Raw genomic sequence first — 25,494 nt, forward strand, 5'->3', positions numbered from 1 at the left:
GGCACAGGTATATGTGCAACCCATGCAGTCACAGGAGCAGCCTACACAATTGCAGATGAAGCCACTCCAAGCACAACTGACATCACTGCAGGTGCCCTTCACACAGAGAATGCAACCTGCAGGGGCCACAGTTATCCTGACACCACAGGTAAACACACAGCAGCAGACGACAGTACTAAGGAACGCATTACAGGCTGAGGCACAAACATACACACAGGAGGACAGCACATTGCTAGCCCAGAACACAGTACCACATTATTCAGGAGTGACAGTTCTTGAAGGCAACCCATTTCCATTTTCAGGACATGGCCCAAACGGCCAATAGGCCAGCCCACAGAGGACACCTGTGTGCCCAATCCTTTCAATAATTGGAGACCCTGATGAGAAGCCTGAGATAGCAGTGAAGATTGGACAAAAAGATTTATCATTTTTGTTCAACATGCGAGCCGCTAAATCCTGCATTAAGGAGGGTGTCTTTCCCCTGTCGGACAAAATAATGGATACGCTGGGGTTTCTGAGGCTGTTGCAACGGTTCCCATCACTGAAGATGTACCACTCACAATAGGCACACAGCAGATTATATGTCCCTATTGTAGTCAAAAGACACCCCATCAACATATTAGGAAGAGACATAATAAGCAAATTAAATATAACAATTTTATTTTCAGAAAGTGGGAATAGTATGCTTGACAATCTTTTTTTGAGCTGGTCACAGTCATCATACAAGCATTTTGCGCACACAGCACTTTACGCGGGTCACTACGCCACCCCGAGGCATTCCTTTATGGGGTACAAGTATTGCTAGGGTGCGTACCCCAGAATGAAAGATAAGATCTTTCGATTGCCCCCAGAATTTGTGTTTGGACCAGCAGTACACAAAGAAATAGTGCCTGGAACAACACTCACCATACATTTAGAAGTAGCACTTACAAGGAAGGACATGGTCATTTTGTATGGGATAGAAGATGATACAGAGTGGCACACAGGCATCTATATTGATCCGACATTAAGACTAACAGACATGACTGACAAACGGCTATTCTCAAAGGACGAAGAGGGGGAAAAGGGTATTTGAGATATGCATACCATGTCAGGTAGACAGAGGAGAGATAGTTCCCCGATAGGATGCAGGCAGTGAGCAAGGCATCAACTCACTTGCGTGGAGATGTGAAAAAAAGTACCAGAGGTACTATGGACCAGTGGGCCCCATGAGGGAGTGTTGAGAAAGGGTGCTGGGGTGGTCTGCATAAAATTGAAAGAAGGGACACTGTTGCCCTGCGTTAAACAATACCCACTATCTCTTGAGGCAGATGAGGGTATAAATGACACACTCATCGCACTCTGGAGACAGGGCATAAAAAAACATCAGAATCTCTGTGCAATTCGGCTATTTACCCTGTCGAGAAATCAAAAGGTGGGGGGATGTGGAGATTCATTCAAGATCTCTGCCCCTTGAACAACGTACTGGAGGCAGAGTTTCCACTCTTACCAAATCCAGCCACAATATTATGCAATATACCCACAGAAGCAACATTTTTCAGAGTCATCGAATTGAAGAATGCCTTTTTCTCCATCCTGCTGCATCCAGAGTCACAGTATCTCACGGCATTTACTTATCATGGGGCGAGTTTCCAACATACGCGTTTGCCGCAAAGGTATTGGGAGTCACCTAGTGTTTTCAGTAGGGTGTTCAAGATGTACCTAAGTAACTTGCAAATGCACAGCACAGTCATCCAGTATGTGGACAACCCCCTGGTGTGCAGCACAACAGAACACCAGCGCAGCACAGATTCAGTTATACTTCTGACATTGCTAGCAGAGTAGGGGTACAAGATAGACAAGGAGACATTTCAGCACTGCCAAAAAGAAGTAGTGTACCCAGGACAGTTAATATCAGTAGACAGCCTGAAGATATCTATATAGAGAGAGAGCATAAGCCATACACATCACACCACAGCCATGCACGGTCAAGCAGGCCTCTGCAATTATTGCAGGGCCTTTGTCTTCGATTATTTCACATTTACGAAGCCCCTCCTTCAGAGATTAAAATAAGCATGAAAGGAAAAAGGCCCCATAAAATGGACATCTGAGATGAAGGAGTCATTTCTTGAATTGAAGGAAGCGTTCGCACACACACCAGTTTTAGCAACCCTAAATTATCAAGAAACATTTTTGTTTTCACATTCTGATGGCACAGTGATGACAGCTGTCCTCATTTAAAAGAAATAAGAGACACAAGCCCCTGCTCTACTACAGTGGTCTCCTAGACCCAGTAATGCAAGTCCACTTCCCATGCAAACAGGCACTTGCCGCAGCAGCATTTGCTACAGAGAAATCAGCAACAATAACGATGGGCTAAGCAGTTACACTGTATGTGGATGCACTTTTTGCAATACTGGATAAAATCACAGTCTACATTGACAACTCAGAGAGTGTCAGGGTACAAGATAATTTTGTACACTTAAGCAAATGAGGTAGTGAGGTGTCGGTTATCAACCCATCGACATTCATTGCACAACCTGCGAAGGAAGGGGAATATGTACATGACTGTGCCTCATACATGGACAGGATGGGGGCAACTCCCAAGAACACGAAAGAGCCCATTGAACACAGAGAAAGGCTCTTTGTTGATGGGTCATCAACAAAAGATTCAAGCACAGGTTGTCGACATACTGGTGCAGCTGTGGTTTGTTATCACAAAGGTGAAATCAAGGTATGGGCACAGATGAGGTTGCCATTACATTGCTCAGCACAAGCAACTGCACTAACAGCCCTGATAATGGGCATGAATATGTCAGAGCGGCATGCAGTGAAAATGTTTTCAGATTCAGCCTATGTCACATCCACAGTGTATTTGGGATTGGTCCGCTGGGAAAGGAGGGGTTTCATGGGTAGTGATGACTTTGTTGTACAACATGCAGAGTTGTTGTCCCGGTTAATAGAGGTACTGCCCCTCCCAGTAGAACTGCATGTTTACCAATATACACAACATGGTTCATGCCTTGATCCAAGAGGATCAAGTGCCGTTGATGGCATTACTGCAAAGGCAGTACCCGACACAGAGCCATTCAACGTGCTGCCCATTATCCAAGTGATTGAGTTGCAGGGGGGTGCACCCCAACAAGAACAGGCGTTATGGCAAAAAAAGAGGGGCTGACGTGGAGACAGATAGCACAGGAAAGCTGGTAATGCCCCAGAGGCTGCTCAAAACAGCCCTGGATCAGCTGCATTTCCCAGCACATTTGTCAAAAGTGCATGTAGCTGTGGAGATTAACGAACAACGGTTTGTTCCCTACCTACAAGAACTGGTAACTGTGTTTGCACATAATTGTGTGACGTGCTAAAAATGTACAGCAGGGCAACCACTTTAAACTATTCAAGCATCATTTCCCCGCCCGGAGGAGCCCTTCCAGCATTTGCATATGGACTATGTTGATATGCAGGATTGATGTAGCTCTTATAGGTATATGATCGTCATTACATGTCCTTTTTAATGTTGGCTTGCGGCTGGCCCATGTGCTCACAATGTTGCACAATCTGCTGCCAAATCATTGTTCTATAAAGTATCCCCAAGGTGGGGGGGTATGTGACGTGTTGAGGTCTTACAACGCACAACACTTTGCTAATGATCTATTTAAGGAGGTCACGTCCCTCCTCGGGATCAAGCACAAGCTGTGCTTGGGGTACCATCCTTGAGCAAATGGACTTGTTGAGTGCCTTAATGGGCTGCTTAAAGAGCACATTGCCAAGCGGTCAGCGACACTTGGCAAGAATTGACTCTATTGTCTTCTGCTTGCATTATTTGCACTGCACATTTCCCCTGGCACAGAGCATAATTTGACTCTGCACTAAAATGCCACTGGCAGGAGAATGCATGTGGCCTCTCACTGCTACTCGTACAATTTTGGACGCTAACAGTTCTGTGCAACTCCCTGGTGATGAGTTTAAAGTATATCAGAGTGAGCTCACAAAATCTCTCACTTATATATCATGTCGGGTTGGTGAAAGAAGGCCAATGACACATGTAGAGGAGGTGCCCCCGCACCCTCTTATGGCAGACAAATATGGTACTGAGGGCCAATACCTCACTCCCCTGTCCAACATTGTTAAAATCAGGAGTATTGTCTACTTTAGGTAGTTCAGCTGCCCTTATTCAAGGCAAAGTACATCGGAAATGGGGAACACTGGACACACTTACTCAGGGTAGCATAGGACATAAAAAGTATGCTGACTGCTGACATTTCGTAAAACATACATAACACAAACAATAGGCCAACTATGTTTAGATATGAAGGATATCATTCATATATACTAGTCATTAAAAAATGTAGTGCTCAAATAAATACAGCATATAGCTCCCTGACTTAAGAGATGGCACATTAGCAGACAATCCATTATTTTAAAATGGATACACAGTACACATGGCTTTTGGTCTCAGAATCTTGAACAGAAGCCAGTATGAGGCGATTCAGCAGTTTAAATGGTAGGAATATACAATTTCTAAAGGTAGTGTTGAAAAGCTCTCTATGAATTAAACGTGGCAGTAGTTTGAAGCAGATAAGCAGAGCAAGCTGACCTTGGACAAAATGAACCAAAACACTGAAGAAATGCTCGACACTCAAAGCTGCTTTTTCTGGTTTAATGTTTCAACAACATGTCTTGTCATACCGGAAATGTGGAAAATAGCAAGTCATCCTGATCAGGAAGTGTTTATGACCAATCAGGAATGAGTGTCATTTTGACCTTTAGTAAAGGGACCAATTAGAATGTGTTAATGTAAGGTCCACATTAGCATAAAGTGTTGTGCAATTTGTTGCCATTGTATAAAACCCATGTTATATGTATTACACAGTTGAGATATTCGTTTTTTCAACTGTAGAGCAGTGATTAAATGAATTCACCCCCAACCAGCTGATCTCTCTTCCTTGCACAAGAAATATGTTTATTGTCAGGATGGCTGGCTGCAGAGAATTATGTCTGAGAATTATTCTTTTAGAACATTAGGATGATCAAACAAAAGAACGGGGGTAGGAATGATTCATTAGTGCTCTATTCAGAGGAGATGTACAATGGTGACCCCTCAAAACGGAGATAAATGCTCCAAATCATGTGAGCTAGAAAAAGGAGAGGAAACTGAGATAAAATGCTATACCAGCTTGAGTTCAGACTCATTCAATTCAGAAAAAAACACGATGGACCTTGATACAAGTGAGAGTTATTATTTGTACATGTATATGTGTGTGTGGGGGGGGGGGGATACATGGAGCTCAAATAATTAACATCACTTCATGCATATTAAGATATGCGTAATTTGCCATTGTGCCATGAATTGTGTACCAAAGATATTAGCTATGAAATGTGTATTCCTCTCCACACTTGTTGGTATAAAGTATGATACCATCAGTATTTTGGACTCTATGCACACTTTTTGTGTGTTTTATGTGAAGTGAAATGCTTGGTCTCCTATCCTGTCAGAATACCACATTATATAAATGAATCCATTGATGTTTATTGTATAATAATCCAATCACACAGTTTAATGCAAGAAGTAGAAATTGAATTCAATGTGACATCAATTTTCATATGATGAAAGGATGCATTATCACATAAGGAAATGAACTTAATAAAAGTATAATGACAATGGAGAGCATTACTAAAGTGAATGAGATTTAATTCCTTGTTATTAAGTTAGTCCTGGCAATATTCATGCAATCATTGATTATTCATGTCAGCATTGTAATGATACATTAAAATAGGATGGATCTAATTAATAGCTTTGAGTTAAAACTTTTCCAATATGTAGATAGAGGGTAGATAAGTAGTAGTGGTGATTAATTTTACATTGTTCAGTAACCATGAGTTTTCCAAATATGAGTAGGAACTACAAAATAACATCACCAAACGTGGGAACTGCAGCCAAGGTTTTGACTGATCTGTTTGAATTTCATGATGCATTATCGGTGCCACCTTGTATACCTTACACCAAGCCACAGCTTGGGGAATCTCGACCAGCATTATGTCGCTCAGTTTCCACTTTCAACTTTTTTAAACAATTCTAAATATATAATATGCTTTTTTTATGATCCTGGACCTGGTGTGAAGTCTGCTGTTCTTCAAGCATGCACCGATACGATGTGATGCACCTTTGATTTCACCAAGAAATTGCACAATTCAGAAGTCATACAAGATTTGTTCTCTGCTTTATTTGATGATGTGTTTTGATATCATTAGTCTGTATATCCCAAAACATGCACGATATGCCAAAAAGAATATTGTTTCAGAAAAACCTTACCTATTTTCTTTTGTCCTTCCAGTGTCAATGACAAAGACAACATCAGGTATAGTTATTCCTGTTTCAGCAATATTTGTTGCTAATACAATCTGAAAATAATAAAAGGTCTTCAGATGTTTTCTACATCTTCTCATGTGACCAAAACACAATATTTTTAACTTGAGTGTTTGAATATAAAAAGCACTAATGGTGCCATTGCGACATATATATAAAGCAGAGCAGAGGTAGTAATCATGTCACGCAGGAGTGATTTGTGTTCACAAAATGGTGTGAGGCCACTAGATTCATTGCACCCAATTACCGGAGAGTGGACAACTAGCAAGATATTACCTTCACTATTATTTTAGGTACTTAGTCTGTGGCGCTTCCTTCTTCACAATTTATGGGCCTCAAAATTGCCCCAAATAGAATACATAAAGCCACAAAAGAATGTACAAATTAGAACCACGGTATTTATTTATTTATTATTTATTCAGGTTTGTAGAGCGCACGTCAGCCCGGGGGCATCGTGGCGCTTGTTACAGACAATGTCTTAGTTACATAGGTTACAATATTTGCAAACAAATACAATATTTACAGTAGACATGTACACATTAGCAATGCAGTATATTTACAAGGATTTAAGAGAGTTGCCTATTATTTTGCACGGAATGCGGTTTTCAGTTTCCTGCGAAAAATAGGAAGGGAGTTTTCGGCTCTGATGTCTGCCGGAAGAGCATTCCAGGTCTTGGCTGCAATGTAGGGGAAACTAAGACCTCCGGCTTTGGCTTTTTTGATGCGTGGGATGCAGAGTAGGTTGGTGATATTGCGTCCTGGTGGGACGGGAGGAGGATGGTTTGAGGATGGTTTCTGATGGATAGGACGGGGCGGAGAGGGAGAGGCATTTGTGAGTGAGTGTGAGGATTTTGAGAGAGATCCGCTCTTTGACCGGGAGCCAGTGCGCTGAGTGTCTGACATGGGTGATATGTTCTCTTCTTGGGATACTAAGAGCAGCCCGGAGAGCATTGTTCTGCGTGACTTGTAGTCTGTTTAGGTTTATGGCTGATGTGCCTACTAGGAGTGCATTACAATAGTCCAGTTTGGCTCCAATGGTGGCTCTCGCTATGGAGAGGCAGTTGGGTTTGGAGAGGTAAGGCTTGATGGCGTTTAGGAATTTGGTGGTGTGCGCAGACGCGGAAGTGATTGCGTTAACTTGTCTGGTCATTGATAGAGAAGAGTCAAGGTATACTCCCAGTGTCTTTACGGCTGTGGATACGGGGATGATGGAGTTGTCAATGGAGAAGTTAGCGTACAGTTTGTCAAGTTTGTCTAGAGTGTTTTGTTGACCTAATATCATGATTTCAGTTTTGTCTCCATTGAGGCAAAGGCCATTAACTGCCATCCATGCCGTGATGATGGAGTAGATTGTATGGAGTGCCTTAGCGTCTTCGTTGTATGAACCTGAGAGGGGAAGAAGTACTTGTGTGTCGTCCGCGTAGTTCGTGTATGTGATGCCATATGAGTCGAGTTTGTCAAAGAGGGGCTTGGTGTTACGCTCACCTGGACCCCACAGGGGTGTCGATAAGACCCGGACAGCTGCGGTCTCTGTCAACGTGATGCGTAGTGCAGAGATGACTGTCTGGACTGGCCCGCCTAGTCTTGTCTGCTGGACCCAAAGAAGTATTTTCCTGCAAGTGGAGACAGGGATTAGCCACCTGTGGGTTTTAGTGATGGCCTCCCAACTGTTCTCGCTCTCCCCCACTAATCACCTCCGATATCCCCTTAGTAACCTCACCTTATGTTTGTAAAAGATGAGCTCTCCATCCTTCGTGTCTTGCAGGGGCGCATAGATACCAGTTACTTCACTGGTTTGAAGGCGTTGGGAGAGTTCTGGTAAGCATTGACTCTGAAGTCCCAGGCGGGATTGGTAATTATCAAGTTCAAAGAGTTCAATGTGCCCGATGTTCACTCTTGTCCCCTTCCTTCCTTAAGTTGCAACTAAGTTTGTGAGAAGAAGGTCTCGTAGCTGCTGCTGGCGTTCAGGTAAGAGTCTGTGTTACCCAACGCTGTCCGGTAACTATTGCATGCGTTAACATGTTGTTTTTCTACCTCTTTACAGATGCGGCATATGAAGATATGGAGAATAATACCGCCGGTGGTAAATCAGGTAAGTCTATGGTGGTAAGAGGTATTTGTTGATTCCCTTGGCTCACCTTGTTATTCTTGTGCCCCTAGGTGCCGGAGTACGGCGAAGAAATGATGGAGACAGTGCCGGATCGAAAGATGCTGTGAGAACTGGTGAGTATGGAGCAGTGCTGGAGCTGGCGAAGCGACGCGTGCAGGACTGATGTACTTTCCAGGTCGGGAGATGAAATGGATCCGAAATAAGGTGAGGAATTTGAAATAAGTTTGTTGTCTAACCTTGTCCTTTTCTTCCTCTTTATTCTAGGAGCTCCGGATTCGAGGCGGGCGTGGCAGAAGACTGGATGCTGGCTGTAGGCACGCGGGCGTGGCAGAAGTCTGGATGCTGGCTGTAGGCACGGTGAGAGTCACGCTGCTGGATGCAGAATAACACTAAGCATGTGCTGCTGTTCGGGCGTGGTTTAAATAGCCTCCAAAGTAGTCCCAGGAAAGAAGTTCCCCAGGACCACACCCGAGTAAAAAATATTCCCTGTAGTAAAATAGTCCCATCCAGGCCTCACGTTGGCTTGGATTTATTTGCAGCATGGTCTGCATGAGTTAAGTAATGTCTATGAGCCTGGCGCCTATGGCGCAAGGACTGATTTTTATTATGAGCCTGGTGGCTACGGCGCCAGGACCGAACCCAGACAGCCCCTAGCTGGGGGTGCTGGGGTTTTTGTAAATGTCTGGATGCCTGCTCCCGGGGCTGATGGGCTTGATCCGGATGCACGGGGGTAGGCATCATGACACTTGGTGAACAAGTTGTATAGTGTGGGTGCAGTGCATGATCCTTGCGGGACCCCGCAGTGGATTGTCGTGGGAGAGGCGTTGGCACGCAAACGTTCCATTAAACGTCCACATACCTACTTATGAAATACAACTGTCCCCTGCAGCTCTGCCATTTTTACACCAAGTATTTGTATGATATGATACGTTATTTTTAACACGTTTAAAACCCAAAGGTTTCTAAGCACGGACCAAGGGATTGAACTTGTGTTGCTCCATGTTGTCTTGCTTCCCAGGCGAGCATGTTGCCCCTGAGCTATCCTCCCGAGACTCAGTAGCACTGGCATGTGCAAAAGGGTATAGCTGGGTGGGAGTTGGGAGGAGGTAAAGCCAGGGATTGAGATTACATCAATATAAAAGTACTTTTTTGTTATACTTTCCATCCTTGTGGCTCTTCTAAAAGCATTAACATTTACTGAGGAGGAGGTGCAGCCTATGTCAGGTGGTTTCAATTAATAGGTTGCACCAAGTGGCCGAAAAGATAAAGGTTTCCTTGAGGTAAGATCTGGGGAACAGTTCTTACAAAACACACAGGGAGTCACTTGACAGACATCTCAGAAGTTGACACATGCCTTTGGAAAGCTACTGGTGTTGTGTTACATCTGATGGAAAACGTGCATGTAGTCACTCTGGAAAACAACTCGAGGTGTTTGCCTTAGAGTTGGACAACACAATCTATCTGACAAGGGTGTCCTTGTTCGCCTCAAATCCAGGAAAAACACCATGAGAATCATAGAGGTTGTAAATGCATTTTGCTACTTTGGTAGTCCCCAAATTGTTAAAGGGCTTTTTGGAATCCTGACTACTTTTTGCTGACTGAGAAACAAGTACTGAAGTCTACCTAAAGGATTAAACCGAATCTTGATATAATGCATGCAGGAGCCCATATGGATGCCAGGACAGAGCTTCTCTCAGAGAACCCCCCCTTTTGTCCATTGGTGAGCTTTCTCACCTGGAAAGTGTGTTTGGTCATTGGATGTTTTTAGAATGGATTTATAACCTGCTCTGGTGAACAGATGTTTAGGAGGCCACCCTTGTTAGTGAAACAGGGAACACTTCTATGAAGTTAGCTAAGACAATTCAAGGCAGCTTGGAGAGCAATCAAGGCTAAGTCTCAGGAGTAGTGGGGTGATCTGAGGTCTTGGATGAGCACACACAGTAGGACAAGATATACCCTTTAGACAGCAGTATATAAAAAATACACAATTTATTAGGCCCAGAACAAACAAGTGAATAATGGAAAACCCAATAATATCACTACTTAAACACACACTATGGAAAACATATGTGCAGTCACTTTTGGTCAATGCAGTAAAGTGTGGTCACCCGCCAAAACCTGCAAGGAGGGAAAGCAGACAAACTTTAACACATTGGCAAACTCCAGAGATGGATAACCCTAACTTTATAAGTCCAGCCCTACAAAGATTTCAGCCTTGTGCTCAATGTCAGGTCCGCGCATAAAAGCGTTCGGTTGTGCGTGAAGCTACAAAGCGCAATATTCAAAGGGGAGGAAACATTAGAGAGAGGATTCTGGAGTGTAGAAATGTGGTTCAGAGAGTCAAGGGAGGATCTGATGCGGAGAACAAAGCTATTATCAACTTTCGGGTGGCTTTGGGAAGCGTAAGCCATCCAAGCAAGTTAAGGATCACATGGGATCCTTCGTCAATAAGAAGGGAATGGATGAACTAGGGGCCACCGGTAAGTGGTATGATTACTCACCGCCCTTTGCTCCCTCTGGGTCGAAACCTGGCAGGTCTGGAGAACGTTGCTTGGAGTACGAAATCCCACCCTTGGTTTAGCTTCAAAGTGCACAGGCGCTGTGGGTACAGATGCGGATCTGGTTGACAACTGGAGCTGGATCCCTCATCAGGATTGCAAGACAAAGAAAGCACTGATGCAGCGGGTCGCAGGACACTTGAAGAAAGGTGGGAAAGTCACCAGCCGCATCCGCCACTGTCTTATGTTGACGCAGGGGCACCCAAGACTCGTGGTCTGACGCATGTTTCTCACTCACGGCCCAAAGCAGCTGGGACAACAATATTTGGCAAGTAGATGCTTTGCAGTGCGAACTAGGATTCCCTCGAAGCTCCAGACAAACCTCGATGGAACAACGCTCCAGCACGGGTGCCAAGGTACAAGCTGGTTGGTACACTGGAGGGCCCAGCGACACTTCCAAGAAGGTTAGTTTCCACAGCAACAAGGAGGTCTCAAGAGTGATTGGTCCCGCCACTCCAAGGTGTTGAAGTACCTTTGCAGGTCTTCGGAGATCGAGCGCAAAGCAGGGCACTGCCAGGACAACAGCAGGCTCAGGGTGCCAACCTACTTGAGTGCGGTTCCGGATAATCCTTTGGTCTGCTTTGCTTCTCTCGATACTTGGCTCTGTGTATAGGTCGATTCAGATCTATTGGTAATCTGCAGGTCTGCAATCAGGACCCCACCTCATATCATAAAGTCCAGTGAGTGCTCACAGCCAGCTGGACAATAAGGAGATCATGCATGCTAGCAGTGGTCCAATCAGGGACTACTACGGCTCTCATGATCTCGTGCACACCAGACATCCTGGCACCAGAAGTGTGGATTGGGAACAGACAGCCCCAGTCCACTTCCTCAAAGGATGGGGCCTGCAGGCTAGGCCCCATTTGCCCCTATGGAAGGGCAAAAAAAATAAGAAAACATGGGTGGTTTTGGGGGGGTGTGGGGCCCACTAGACCACCAGGTGGATTGTCAATGAAAGGGGGGTGCCCCCCCCGACACCAAGTGGATGGGGGGCACCTCATGCAGCCCGCAGATTTCTGCTCCTAGTAAGGGGCATCTGCCCCCAGGGAGGGCTACATGAGAGGCCCCCATCCATTTGGGGCGGGGGGAGAGGGCCACCATAAAACATGGAATAGGCCCCATAATGGATGGGGCAGTAGGTTTAGGGCATCCTGGGGGCAGATTGGAACACTAATGTGCCCATCTGCCCCATGGCAAAGCGGCAAACAAATAGAAGATGGTGTTTTGGGAGTGCACTAGACACCAGAAATTATGATGAATGGAAGGGGGCTGGCTTATTTCCAAGGAAAGCAAGTGCAGTGCTGGGTGTGGATCGCTGGATCTGCACCTACCAATGGCACAGCACATTGGTGTGGTGCTTATTTCTTGTGCACAGCATTCGGACAGGGGAAGTGAGCACCATTGTAAGTGGGCATTGGGCGTTTTCAAGGAATTAATGTTGTGAGTACCCCCAGGTGCTCATTAGCGGAAGTTGATGATGGGAGCATGGCAGTGTGGGTTGCTTTTTGCTGGGCTGACATGGATAATATATGTTTTTTTTATTTCCGTTTACAGGTCTTGTACAGTTAAAGCTTCTTTTTTGTTATGTAAGTATGGAATTTGCGTTTTTTTGAACATTTTATATTACGAAGGGGCAGATTGTTAGTGAGGTGGGTAGAAACTGGGGCTGGAGTGTTGGTGGTGTGAGTGGGAGTGGGTGCTTGGGGGAGGTATTGTGGTGACCTGGGACACACTTGGAGGGGCAGGCCACAAATTGCCCCCAGACCAGCTGAACAGTGCTGTTCCCCTGGGAGGGCAATTCGCCAATATGCCATCTGCACAATGGTTACGTAGTGGTGGGGGATTCCATAAACACATTGGTCTTATTTCCATTTCCTATCAGTGTGCAGTTCACCCTTACGTGGTGGTAGATGAGTGGGATGTGCCATGTATCTGGTTGAAGGAATCGAAAAGTTTGTAATAGCAGCCTGAAAGTTTGCATGTATTATTGGTGGGCTGAATATAGATTGTAATTCTTTTTCGTTTCCTTTGTAGATGTGGCTAATCGAAAGTTTTCGCTGACTTATGTAAGTAGTACAAAATTTCATTTTGTTAGTACGCTTTGTAATGTGGAGGGAGGGTGGTTACTGTGGTGGGAGGGACTGTGGCTGTAGTGCCAGTGGCATGGGTGGGAACGGGTAGGTGGGAGGTCATGTGGGCAATGATGGGTGTGGCCTGAATAGAGGAAGTTGGCTGTTTGTAGGAAAATAAATGTAGTAAACATAATTACCAACACTTAATTATATAGGTTTGCACTAGTAATGCAGATGGTAATTTCTTCTGAGCATGCAATGTGCACTTGGTATGGAGCTCTTTCTTTTTATTTGAATGGTCACCATTTGTGTCGTCCAAGTCCAGCAGTGGTCCCAGTGAGCCCCGCCAGGGTCCACATCCTTTTGCAGGGGACAAAGCTGTAACGCAGGCCAGCCAGACGGCCAGGACAGTCGGGTGGGGTAAGGGGGGCAGACGGGGACGTGATGCTGTTGGCCTTGGGAGCCCGTCTCCCATGTTTGTCTTTGGTCCCCCAAGTTCAGCAGTGGTTGCAGGGAGCACCGGCAGGGTCTCCCATCTCTTCCTGGAGGTGAACGCTGTAGTGCTGGCCAGCCAGAGCTCTAGGGTGGTCGGGGCTGATGTGTGTGACCTTGTGCGCCTCTCTGCCGTGTTGGTCGACTGCCCCCAAGTTCACCAGTGGTCTCTCACAATGAAACTGTCCAGAATTGTATCCATTTGTGATGATTGGCGTACATTCTGTTAGGGTGCCTATATTCAGAGAGCATACAAAGCACACTTGCTGTGGAGTACATTTCCTTGTCGGAATAGGCACCCAGCCAAGGTATCACCGTGCAGTACGTGCAAGTCCCCTTACCACTGTGCAGTACAATCGTTGGGCCACAGGAACAGAAACCTTCACGGATTACAATTGTGCCACAACAACTGTGCCATGGGCACAAGGTGACAGTGTCTCCTTCACCTCTTTCCCAGAAAAATATGTGCCAATTACGTATTTATCTACTGTTCTCTCACATGTGAAATGCATGTGAGATTGGGGGAAGTGTGTGTCTGGGATTGTTACAAGAGACATGTGTTGAAGCAATAGATGTGCTAATTGATAAACTGTATGTCTGGCCATGTTCATGGGGGTTTTCCTGTTTCAATTTCCTAGTGAGGATGAGGGTTGTGTGGATAATCGGCCACTCTTTCATCCAAAGGGCTGCAGGACATTTCAGAGGGCCAACCACATCTGGGTCTCGAAGGGATGCTCTCTCGGTCCACTGGTTTGGTGTCGGGGGGGGATGTGCCTTTAGCAGCTCAGAGGAGTCATCAGCGATGCCCAGGCAAAAGGAGATGCCCCCCCCCCACGACCTAATAGTGGTGCACCTTTGAGAAAATGATTTGGCGTCCATGGGACAGAAAGGGGTACGGGAGCTATTGATGGTGGAACTGGAATGGATATCACAGAGGTTTCCAAACACTGTGGTGGCTTGGTCCCAGATGATTCCCAGGTGGGATTGGAGAACTCCAGGGAAGGAAAGGGCCATCAACGCCTCAGTGAGGAAACTGAATGTTGAGCTGACAAGACTGACCAAGGGCAATGATGGAATTCGGACAATTCACCAATGGTTCCTCAAAGGTGAACTGATGTTACACCGAGACGGGGTGCACCTTTCAAAAAGAGGCATGGACATTTTCATTGCAGACATTTTGACATTTGCCCAGACACTATGCTTTGGGGAGGGGGTGGGGGGGGCGGAGCCCAGTAACTGATGAACTTACTGGATTGTGTGGCATGGTAATAAAATTGTGAGTAAATATGTTGACAGTGAGACTCCGACTTCCTAGCAATTGATTAGTGTTCATGGCATGTCAATGTATTCAATATGTCGGTGTTGCTTATTTCTTTGCAAACCATCACCACTTTCAGCAGCCTAATTCCACTTGCTGGCCCTTGCAGTAGTTCCGTCCTTGAGACATTCCCCCTTCTAACACAGAACCCTATGTGAATGAGCAGGGGGTTTTGTCGAAAGTGCACCAGCAACTGACAGAAAGGGCCTGCCATGTACTTTCCTTCTCTTACCTGTCTGCATCTTGATAGCCTCTGCCTTTTCAACTCAATCAATCACTAATATGTTACGTTGTGGCTTCTCACCTACATTTCCCATCCACCAGCACCCCATGGAGCAGAGGAGCGTGCAACACACGTTGGCTGTCTCTGAATTGGTACTGTGGGTTCAATCCTCGTCCCCCCATTTGTATTTGTGTAATGTATATCGGAAGAGGACATCTTCCTTAGATTATTTTGTTGTCTTGGTTGTAGGTGCAGGTGTGTTGGAGCGGTCTACCCTCTTGTAAGAAAGATGTGAGCCTGTCCTTAGCATTTCACGTGAGTATTTACAAAATAGTACTCCATTTTTTGTAGCGTGCTGAGAGTACATCATATTGCAGAGGGCTGCTACAGTTTGTGAGCAGAGCATTTTGGCGTACTTGTGTGGTGTAGGTCTGTGGCACTGAATACCACTTACTTAGTTACTTAGGTTCCATACTTTGAGAAGCACACATATTATTGTTTCAGTCTTTATCTGTTCTTTGGGCAGTGAAGGGTTCCATGGCAACAGTAGTCATGGCTTCTTGTCGAACAATGTCTGGTGCAGAGGCTTTTGCTGCAGTGATGGAGTCTGGCACGGAGCAAGGCACAGAGCCGGATAAGCAATCTCAAACAGATAGTGCTTCTGAGGGTGAGCAGTAAGGTGATTGGGGAAGTGAGTTTTCAATGGATGCTCATTCCTCCTCCTCCTCCTCATCATTTGATGACAAAGAGGATGAAACAGTACATGCATCTTTTCCCTCCCTTCTCACATGCAGGGGACCTGTACGGGTGAGGGGACATGCAGGACGTGCAAGGAATGTGCCAGATCCTGACATGGCTGATGAGTCACAGTGGGTGCCTCCAGCGATGGCTCAGCCTGTTGTGCCCCCTTTCACTTGTATATCAGGGTGCACAGTGAATACAGATGGGCTTCAGCCTATTGACTTTTTCTACCTTTTTGTTGATGATGGGTTCATTGCAGATGTGGTTCAGCAAACCAATTTGTACGCTGCACAGTTCTTGTGGTTACGGGGTCCCACTCTCAAACCCCATTCCAGAGCACAATCATGGTTTCCAGCGACCAATGTTGAGATGAGAAAATATTGGGTTCCTATTCTGCTCATGGGAATATCGTTGAAGCCGTCTATCTCCTGGTCTACTGAAGCAGTATTTTCAACCCCTTTTTATCCAGCAACAATGAGTAGAAATCGCTTGCAAGCACTGCAACGTATTTTGCATTTCAATGACAACCCAGCAGCATTACCCAGAACTGACCCAAATTTTGATAGGCTATTCAAACTTCAGGCATTTCTGAAGCACTTTACTCAGCGATTTGCAGAGGTGTATGTTCCTAGCCAGAACATCTCCATTGATGAATCATTAATGTTGCTCAAAGGTCGGCTAGTGTTCAAGCAGTTCATTCCGAGCAAGAAAGCACGATACAGGATCAAAGTGTACATGTTGTGCGAATGTACCACTGGGTATGCCTACAGCACGAGAGTCTACACTGGAAAAGACTCTCTGGAGACACGGTTGCAATGTGTGCAGATGTCCACTTGCTGTGAGTGTGCAGATATGGTTGGTGGAACATGACATTTGAATGCAGACAGTTGCTATGCAAGTGCTAGAAAATTATGTGAAAGATATCGCTAGAGACACAGTTGCATTGTGAGCAGATGTCCACATGCTATAAGTGTGCAGGTACAGTTGCTGTGGCGCAAGTGATTTGGTAGAGGTGCGACTGCAGAAATGGATGCCTACTGACTGCAGACACGAAAGGTGTATGAATGGGCAGTGAAACGGTGGTTGCCTTGACGTGGCTTCACTGCTCACAAGGACTTTCCTCCTTGTGTTAAACCCCACCCTGCCTGTCTGACTGCATTGTGACCTGCATGTATGAAAAGTGTGAGCAAAGGTGCATGTGAATCTGACCTGAGCTCTCTGTCCTCAAGCTGGTGACTGATTAATCCAATAGGGTGTGTCCCCTTCCTTTTTCATCTAGCTGTGCTAGAACTGCACCTATCCTAGTGCCAAAGCATCTGTCTGCACAATAAAATATTTCTAGAAGTCTGGGGCCCTGAGAACTGGGACCTGGCACAAGGAGTCCTTTAAGTATTCAAAGGACTTCTCACACGCCGCAGGCCAAGAGACCTTCTTGGATTTCTTTTGAGTAGAGAGGGCAGTCAGGGGGCAGCTATGGTACCATAGTCTGCCATGAAATTCCTGTAATACACAGTGAGGCCCAGGAAGGCCCTCGCTTGAGTTTGGGTTGTGAGGGTAGACCAGCCTGGTACTGCTTGTACCTTACTGGGAAGAGGCTGAATTCTACCTCCGCCAACCTCATGCCCAAGGTATTTTGAAAAGAGCAATTGCAGTCAAAACAAAACTATGCCCATGGCAATTCCACAAAGGTGATTCGGTTTCCAAATCCCAGTTGTCTAGCAAAAGGTCATGCTCGCTAATGTGACTACTTCATAGCAAAAGTGTTTTAAAACAAGGGGGAGGGTTATGTCCATATGTGCCAACTGGTAAAGAGTTCTTGACACTTGTCAAAGTTTTGTAACAGGTAGTTTTAATCTTCTTTTTCCACCACACTGCTATCACAAATATCCTTATTTTGTTTCTAAAAGATCCTTATACATCACTCTTGCTTTGTTTCCAAAAGATTCTAATACATTACTCTCTCAACACGTGTTTCACTAATTTTTGCATTGGCTCATCAGGAGAGATGTCTACAAATACAAATTTGCAAAAAATCAAATCAAATAATAGCAACTGCAACTTTGGTACATATTAAGTCACTGATTCACAGACATTATTGATTTGCCTGAAATCGTTCATTACTCACTCAAGAAAGTCTTATTCCTTGTGGTGAGGTATTTACTCTTTGAATAATGGTTCCTTTTAATCATGTGTTTGTCAAGAACTCTTACCAGTTGGCGCATTTGGACATAACCCTCCCCCTTTTTTGAAAACACTCATGCTCAAGGTAGACCACTGACGGTTTTGACATTTTCTGGCCCTTATGGTTAGGCTGTTCTTCTGAAGAGACTGGTACATAATCCCTAGATGTCTCGCATGTTCTTCCCAAGTGGGGCTGAAGACTGAAATAGCATTCCCATATGCAATGCAGAATTCATCCAACCCATTCAGAACATGATTAACCAATCTCTGGAATGTGGCAGGCTCATTCTTCAAACCAAATAGCATTACACAGAACTGGTAAAGCTGTTCTGACGTTGAGAAATGCTGTCCTCTCCTTGGCATTCTCTGTCAGGGATATTTGCCAATACCCTGCAGTGAGATCAAAGATGCTGAGATACTTTGCAGAACCCAGATGGTCTACCAATTTGTCTGTTCTTGGTAGGGGGTGAACATCTGTCTTGGTGACAGCATTCAGAGCCCTGTAATCCACACAGAACCTCAACTCAGAGGTACCTGCCTTTGGCACCAGAACCACAGGACTGGATCATGGACTACTGGAGGGTTCAATCATCCCGTGATCCAACATCTTGTTGACTTGATGTGGGACCTAACTGTCTGAAATCCTATATCTCCTACTTTTGGTAGGCACACTATCTCTAGTATTAATGTCATGTTTGCACCAAGGTTTCAAACCTGGAGGGAGTGAAAAAAAGGGGAGAATTGCTTCAGCTAAGTTCTAACTTCCCCTTGATGCTAAGGAGACAGCCGAGGAGCCAATGTGACACTGCCATCTGAAGGACTGCCTTGGAACAGGACAGGGAGGTGTTCAGATTCCCAATTCCAGATGCTGCTTAAGCTCAAGAGGAACAGGAGGCAAACATGTCTTCTAGCATGACCAAATGGATCATGCCTTCAAAAGTGGTAACTTTATAACCTTCCACCCAAGCAGTCAAGTTCTTAGAGTTCAGTAACTTATATGATCCAACCGGGCGTGGCTTGGAGCCATGGCGGACTGAGTGGCTTCCTTGGAGCTCCCGGCTTGAGCCACGCAACAAACTGTATAACGGCGATAAACCTGCTCACTCAGCCCTAAATTCTGAGCGATCCATCACGCAACACGCTGGGCAGGTGCTGACCAGTTTCTAGCCATAATGCGGTCCTGAGCCAGTAGATTGATTCATAGGGAGATTTCGGCCCGCACACCCAGCCGTTGAGGCAAGATGGCGACTACCAGCTCTCCCTCTCAGCTTGCCTGCGGTCCGGAGTGCAGACGGGAGACGCATCACGAGGGCCCATCCAAGCAGGTACAGTGACGGCGTAGGCGAGTGGAGCACTTCTACACGCTGGTGGCCCTGGCCCTTGCGGTGGGAAGAGGAGCTTGGCCGCACTAGCATCCAGCAGCGGGGGGGGACCTCACCACACCTCGGGTCAGCCACATGAGCACTGGGGCAACCCACCCGTGACCCGGCGGTCTCCCATTCCCTGCTGTTCTCACCCACCAAACCCAGCGCCACGCCGAAGTCCTCACCCCGATAGCTGGGGGGAGACCGGAGTCGGACGAAGATACTGGGAGCAGACCCGCGGCCCCTGGAGCTGCACACTACACGAGTCCCCAATCCGAAGCTTCCGGTGGCCCGCAGCACCAGATGCATTCCCTCCCTATAATTAACTGCCTCTGAGCCCCATGGAAAATGAACTGCACTGGTGATTAATTTGACAGCAGCCTACAGACCCCTCAGCCCCAGCTTAGACGCCCACGCAAACTGCTGCTTTGATCCAGGGTGCTTTCACCTCACCAAGGGACGCAATGCTAGCATCCGATCGGAAGCGCACAGCAAGTTGTAGCCTCCAAGCTTCAACACTAATGGTTACCTGCACATCTCCTGGGAAAACAAGTCCTGCTCCGGCACCAATGCCAAACGAAGGTAGGGCTGCTGGCGCTGCACTACTGGACTAGATCAGGCCCCAATGAATCCCTCTGCTTAAGGGAACCATCTTGCACCTTGCAGGGGGCCCCGCAGCTGTACATTTTTGCACTCGCACAGCAGGCACTACAGCGCTCAACTTGAATCAATATTAAGCAACCTTCTCAACCCACAGTGGGCTGCTCCCCTCCCACGCAAGCTGTCAGAGAAAAGGCTTAAAGCGCACAACCTGCAGTGGAGGTCCTGGTGAGCACCAGCGCGCATCAAGTACTAGACAGACCTGAGCTGTAGCACCTGTAGCCAGCTAATTTCGCTTAACCGACCACGCAACAGGGAAGCCAGCCCACCAGGCCACCAGTGGTGTACTCCTAAACTCCCCAGAGAAGGGGAAAACAACACGCTCTCAGGCTGCACCTTCTCAGCACCCACTCGCCACACCAGAGCATCGCAGTGGACTCCCCCAGACCAACCAGTACAAACAGAAGAGGGTGGGGGAAAATGGAGAAAAATCCGAAAAACAGCAAAACAAGCTGCCATCTCCATGATATTGGCATCATCCTCTGCAGAAAAGTCGAAGAAGTGAGATTGAAGCGAAACTATGCCTCAGTGGTGAGCCCAGAATCAGCAAACGGCCCCTTCGCCCAATCAGTGACTAAAACAGATCTTCAGGAGTTGCTAGCAGCCATAACTAAAGAATACCAGAAAGGTACGGCGGAGGTCATGAGCAAAATCACAACCCTAACAAGTGGGTAGACGAAATTGAAGGCAGAACGGTTTAGATTGAGACCACCCTATGCAAGCCGAACTTCAAAATTGCAGAGGGCGCGGACCGAATCGCGGCGCTGGCGGCCAGATGGAAAGCACTAGGAATTAAACAAGAAGACGCACATAACTGCTCCCAGCGCGATAACAATAGCCTTTGGGGCATTCCAACATCAGTCACAGACTCAGACCTGGAACTCTTCACGCAGCACCTATTCCGCTTAATTCTAACCTTACCAGACGATGCTCCACTTGAACTGACAGAGTTCACAGAACCAGATCAAAACAGGGTTCGACTTCCCTTTCGGATGTACTAGTGCGAGTGCACTTTTACAAAATCAAAGAGGAAATAATGAGAGAAGCTAGAAGATCAGCATGCGTCCACTTCAGGGCCGCCTCCATCTCTGTATACCAAGATCTTGCAGCATCCACCCTCATGAAGTGGAAATCCCTCCAACCTGTTACTGAATTGTTCCGCGAAAGGAAAATCACGTATTGCTGGGGGTTCCCTACACCTTTGAACTTCACCTGGAAAAGTAGACCCTGGCACTCCGATCCCTGGAGGAAGCGGAGAGATTCTTAAACCCAGAGGACAATGAGGATACACCGACAAGGAAACGGCCTCCAAGGGTGGCTCTCAGAGAAACTCCACGAAATCATGGACCCGAGTAGATCGATGAGATAGAATTAGGGGTCATCCACCCAAAAACAGACGAAATGACAAAATATGAAGGAGGGTCACCTCTGGCTATGCTACTCCGTAAATCCCAAAACAATTAATCTAAAGCCCTACCGAACCTCTCGCCTCCAATCTAGCCGGAAAGCCCATACCAAACACTAAATGGATCAGGAGCATACAGCAATATGCTAAAATGGAGCTTCACCTATAAGTGCAGGAGGTCCGGTTGCCTCTAAACAGAGCGGTTGCGAGGGCCCAGCCGGTTACCCCGTTGGTCAAGGGCTGGTCCCAACAACCTGTTTCACCGGGGGGGGGGATTATTGGGGTGGGATGAGTTATAAGGGGGTACAGAAGCAAAGAGACAACTCGCAACAATGACTCAGCAGAGGAGACTCAAAGGCAGCCAGCAATTGCAAGCACACACTAAAGCCCAGGCTGAAGAAAAGCACCTTAGGACCAATGAAGCAGAATCACAGGAAGAGACCCCGATGACAGGCCCAAATACTGAGCTCACAATGGTAACCTGGAATGTGCAAGGGCTGAACTTTCCAGGAAAGCGTAAATCAGTTGAGTGCAGACTGGCCCAACTATCCGTGGACGTAGTCTGCTTACAAGAAACGCACCTCCTGGAACCGGATGAAAAGTGAATTAATTTCAAGCCCTACTCCAAGCGATACTACGCCACATCAGGCGTAAAGAAAATGGGAGTGGCCCTACTAATTAGTCGCAAGGTCCCCCTCACACAGATCACAGTGAAGCGCGACCCAGCGGGAAGATACCGCCTGGTCAAGGGACTCCTGATCGAGCAGCCCATCACAATAGCGCTGATATACTGTCCAAACAACACACATGACCACTTCCTCCGGCGCATCCATCCAACCATAACCACATTTGCGGAGGCCCACCTGCTAATTGGGGGTGACTTTAACCCCATACCCACACAACGGCAAAACGCCCCCCCCCCACCCCAGAGAAGATTTCACTCGCTCTATTGGCTTTACAGAATTCCTAAGGGAAACAGGCACAGTAGACATACGGAGACTTGCTAACGAGGAAGTTCGCGACTACACGTACTAGTCACACGTGCACAAGGGATTCTTCAGACTGGACCTACTACTAGCAACTAGCATCCTATTCCCATGTTTCGAAGAGGTGCAGATTGGTCACATAATTCTATCGGGTCATGCCCCAGTTATAGCTCGGCTGCGAGTCCAGGGCCTGCCAGAGCCCCCTCAAAGGTACTGGAAATTTCAGAACCACATCTGAGCAGACACAGCAACCTGCAGCGAACTATCCAAATCGATCACTCGCTATTTTGAAGAAAACGTAGCGCAAGGTTCCCCTGATGCATTAGTCTGGGACACAATGAAGCCAGTGATATGAGGGGTAGCGAGGAACGGTATTGCTGCGCAAAGGAGAAGGAACCAATTACAGCAGTCCAGATGAGAAGAGAGGGTTGCAGTGCTGAAGGGAAAATTCAAGAATAAGCAATCCACCAAAATGGTTGAGAATTTAAGAAAGCGAAAACCGCTCTAGAAATGCACTTACCGTACTGGATCTTGAAGAGCCTTAAATGAGTCTTGAGCTTGATGTTGATCCAGATGCCTAAAACGCTGGCACAAGGATGCCTAAAGTCAGCCAACTATCTTGACGGCACGCGGACGCCTAAAGGTAAGTGCACACCAGGCAGTCTCTAGTCCGTGTGCTCCGCTATGTTGGGTATACGGAAAAAGATTGACATTCAGCAATCCTTAAAGTCTCGTACCGTGTGTCCTTTTACAGAGAGAATACAGCAGCGTCAGTATCTTCGTGCTGTGGGGATATTGAAGATGTGAGATGAAAGAAGTCCAAGTAACAATCTGAGTCGTGAGGCGGCGAGTAGTGAAGTACAAAACGTTTGGCAGCGCAACCCAGGAAGTGGTCCGGGTCAGCAGGTAGAGGTCAAGAACTGGACAAAAATGAGGAGCAAGACAAATCCAAAAGCTAATCCAGGTCGTAATAAACAGAGCATCAGCAAGGCAGGCAAGGAGTAGGCAAAAGGCAATGTCAAAGGAGAAAAAACACAGGTTGGCAACTTGAAGGAAACGCAGAAGATCATAGGGAGATTGAGAACCAGCGAGGTTTGTGTAGGAGAAGCTAATATAGCCTAGTCACCTGACTACCCACCACATTTCACAAAAACGTTGTCCCGTACCAGTGCAAGGAACGCCATCGTCTCCAAGGAACAGCCAGTAACCACAGAGTCTACGATCGGTTTGTTTGTTGACTGAAACGTGGAGATGCAGTCGTCAGCAAGAAGGAATCGTGCCGTCTCATATGGGATGTGGATAACTCACTGTTAGGAAGAATTCTCTGTTTAGGCTGAATTTCCTAACCTAGTGAGTCCCCCAGCAGCTTTGCTGGATTTTGTGGGGTTTATTTTTTTCTCCTGTTCTCCTGCCAAGAGTGAGACTCTTTTACCCTCACTCTTGGACATGACTTGAGCGTGTTCTCTGTGACTTGCTATGTGCTTATGGGCTAAGGGGTAATTTTCCCCATAGGCCATCATTGGTTTTTGAATGTGTGTTACACAGCACCCTCAGTGCAGTAGCACAGGGGTGTCCTAGAGACCCCCAAACATAGACTCCACACCCTGGGACTGACTACTGTCTCCCTGGGTCTGTAAAGTTACCATTGACTTTACTAGTCTTAACTTAGGAACTTAACCAGTACAAACCATCTTACTGTGGAAGTACTGGTAGGGGCAATTAGATTGCCCCTGGGTCTGTTGTCGAGGGGGTACTGTCCCGTCCCCCCTCGCCGAGTTCTGGCTGGTGGCAGTGGATACCACGGAAATATTCCACCGGAATATTTCCCAATGGGATTTCCCATTGGTTTTTGATGCACCACTTTTTGGTGCAATGTTAAAGATACCGCCGGTTTATTTATTTAATATAAATTCACCGGTTGGGATTTTTTGCCGGAACTCGCTGCCAAAATGGCGTCTAGGTTCACTTCAGTAACCCTGAACCCGAGTCGAGCCTTTGTTCCACTTTTGGCGGGCTTCTGCAGAAGCCCTCCAAAGTGGTGCCATTCTGTCTGGGTACCACAGGGGATGTGGGAGGGGGTTTAGGCACCCTGGAACGAGTTGCCTTGCCAACTCAGGTCGCACTCTAGTGTGATTGGCCCAAGTGGTGAGCCACCCCGCTCACCACTTAGCATGTTTGGGTGACAGCTAGGCTGTATGAATGGGGGTTTGCTGCATAAAAGCAGGGTTTTTGAGACTGGTTCTTCAGAAGTCGCCACAGGACCTAAGAAGCCGAAGAGGGAGAAGCCGAGCCGACCTGCCAAGACGACACCACCGGTGAAGCCCTGCAGAATCGTCTCACCACTTTTCCCAACGACAGAGGAGATCTCCCGCCGGAGAGTCTTCTTCCCTTAACTGGTGGGGACAACCAGTTGCTGCCTTCTTTTCGCCGTCCCGAAGCATCTTGTGGCCGCCTTGCCTGTGCCAAGCACCCCGGCAACTGGGATACCACTTTTTACCTCAACCGCGAAAGAGGGGTACAAATCCTTTGTGACCGGAGAACTCCACGGCTGGCCTCATCCCTGGTAGTGCAACGACCTGCAGCCTTCCTCCCCGTCGAGATCACCTCTTCCTCGGGACGACGCCGCGACTTGCACCCACTACCAGGAACGACTACCACCGCTGGAGGAATCTTTCCACTTTTAAAGGTACTGTGTTCCGCCCGGCCTCCCTTGCTACAGATTGTACGGGGTAGATTTAGCCCTCGGCTCTCGAACCTGGGTAGGTCTGGGACACCCTAACTAAACTTTTCAGAACCATAGTAAAACCGTTTTCTACTCACCTGCAAAGACTTGTGACATTGTGTGATCTTGGGCACATTTTCGCCTGGCTCCCTCTAACGCGGGCCCCGAACTAATTCCCCTTGTTCCACCATTGACTGTCTTTGCTAACCTTATGTGAAAAGTGTTTTACCTGACTGCTCTCTTTATTTCTGCCTTTTCCCTCCCTTTTGGTAATACTTGGAGTACCATCTAACGTTAAGCGCTCACCTCTGGTTGG

General features: G+C 46.9%; 1 protein-coding gene across 1 annotated transcript in view; it reads right to left on the minus strand.

Moving 5' to 3' along the window:
* Nucleotides 1-25,494, minus strand: part of DHX29 (DExH-box helicase 29) — a 1,426,484-nt gene that overhangs the window by 436,371 nt on the left and 964,619 nt on the right. The window contains exon 18 of the mRNA XM_069627279.1: nt 6,293-6,381. Coding sequence (XP_069483380.1) covers nt 6,293-6,381 — 89 coding nt within the window. The remainder of the gene's footprint in view (nt 1-6,292; nt 6,382-25,494) is intronic.

This window comes from Ambystoma mexicanum, chromosome 6p (assembly GCF_040938575.1).
Source record: "Ambystoma mexicanum isolate Mex_15411 chromosome 6p, UKY_AmexF1_1, whole genome shotgun sequence".
Taxonomy (NCBI): Eukaryota; Metazoa; Chordata; class Amphibia; order Caudata; family Ambystomatidae; genus Ambystoma; species Ambystoma mexicanum.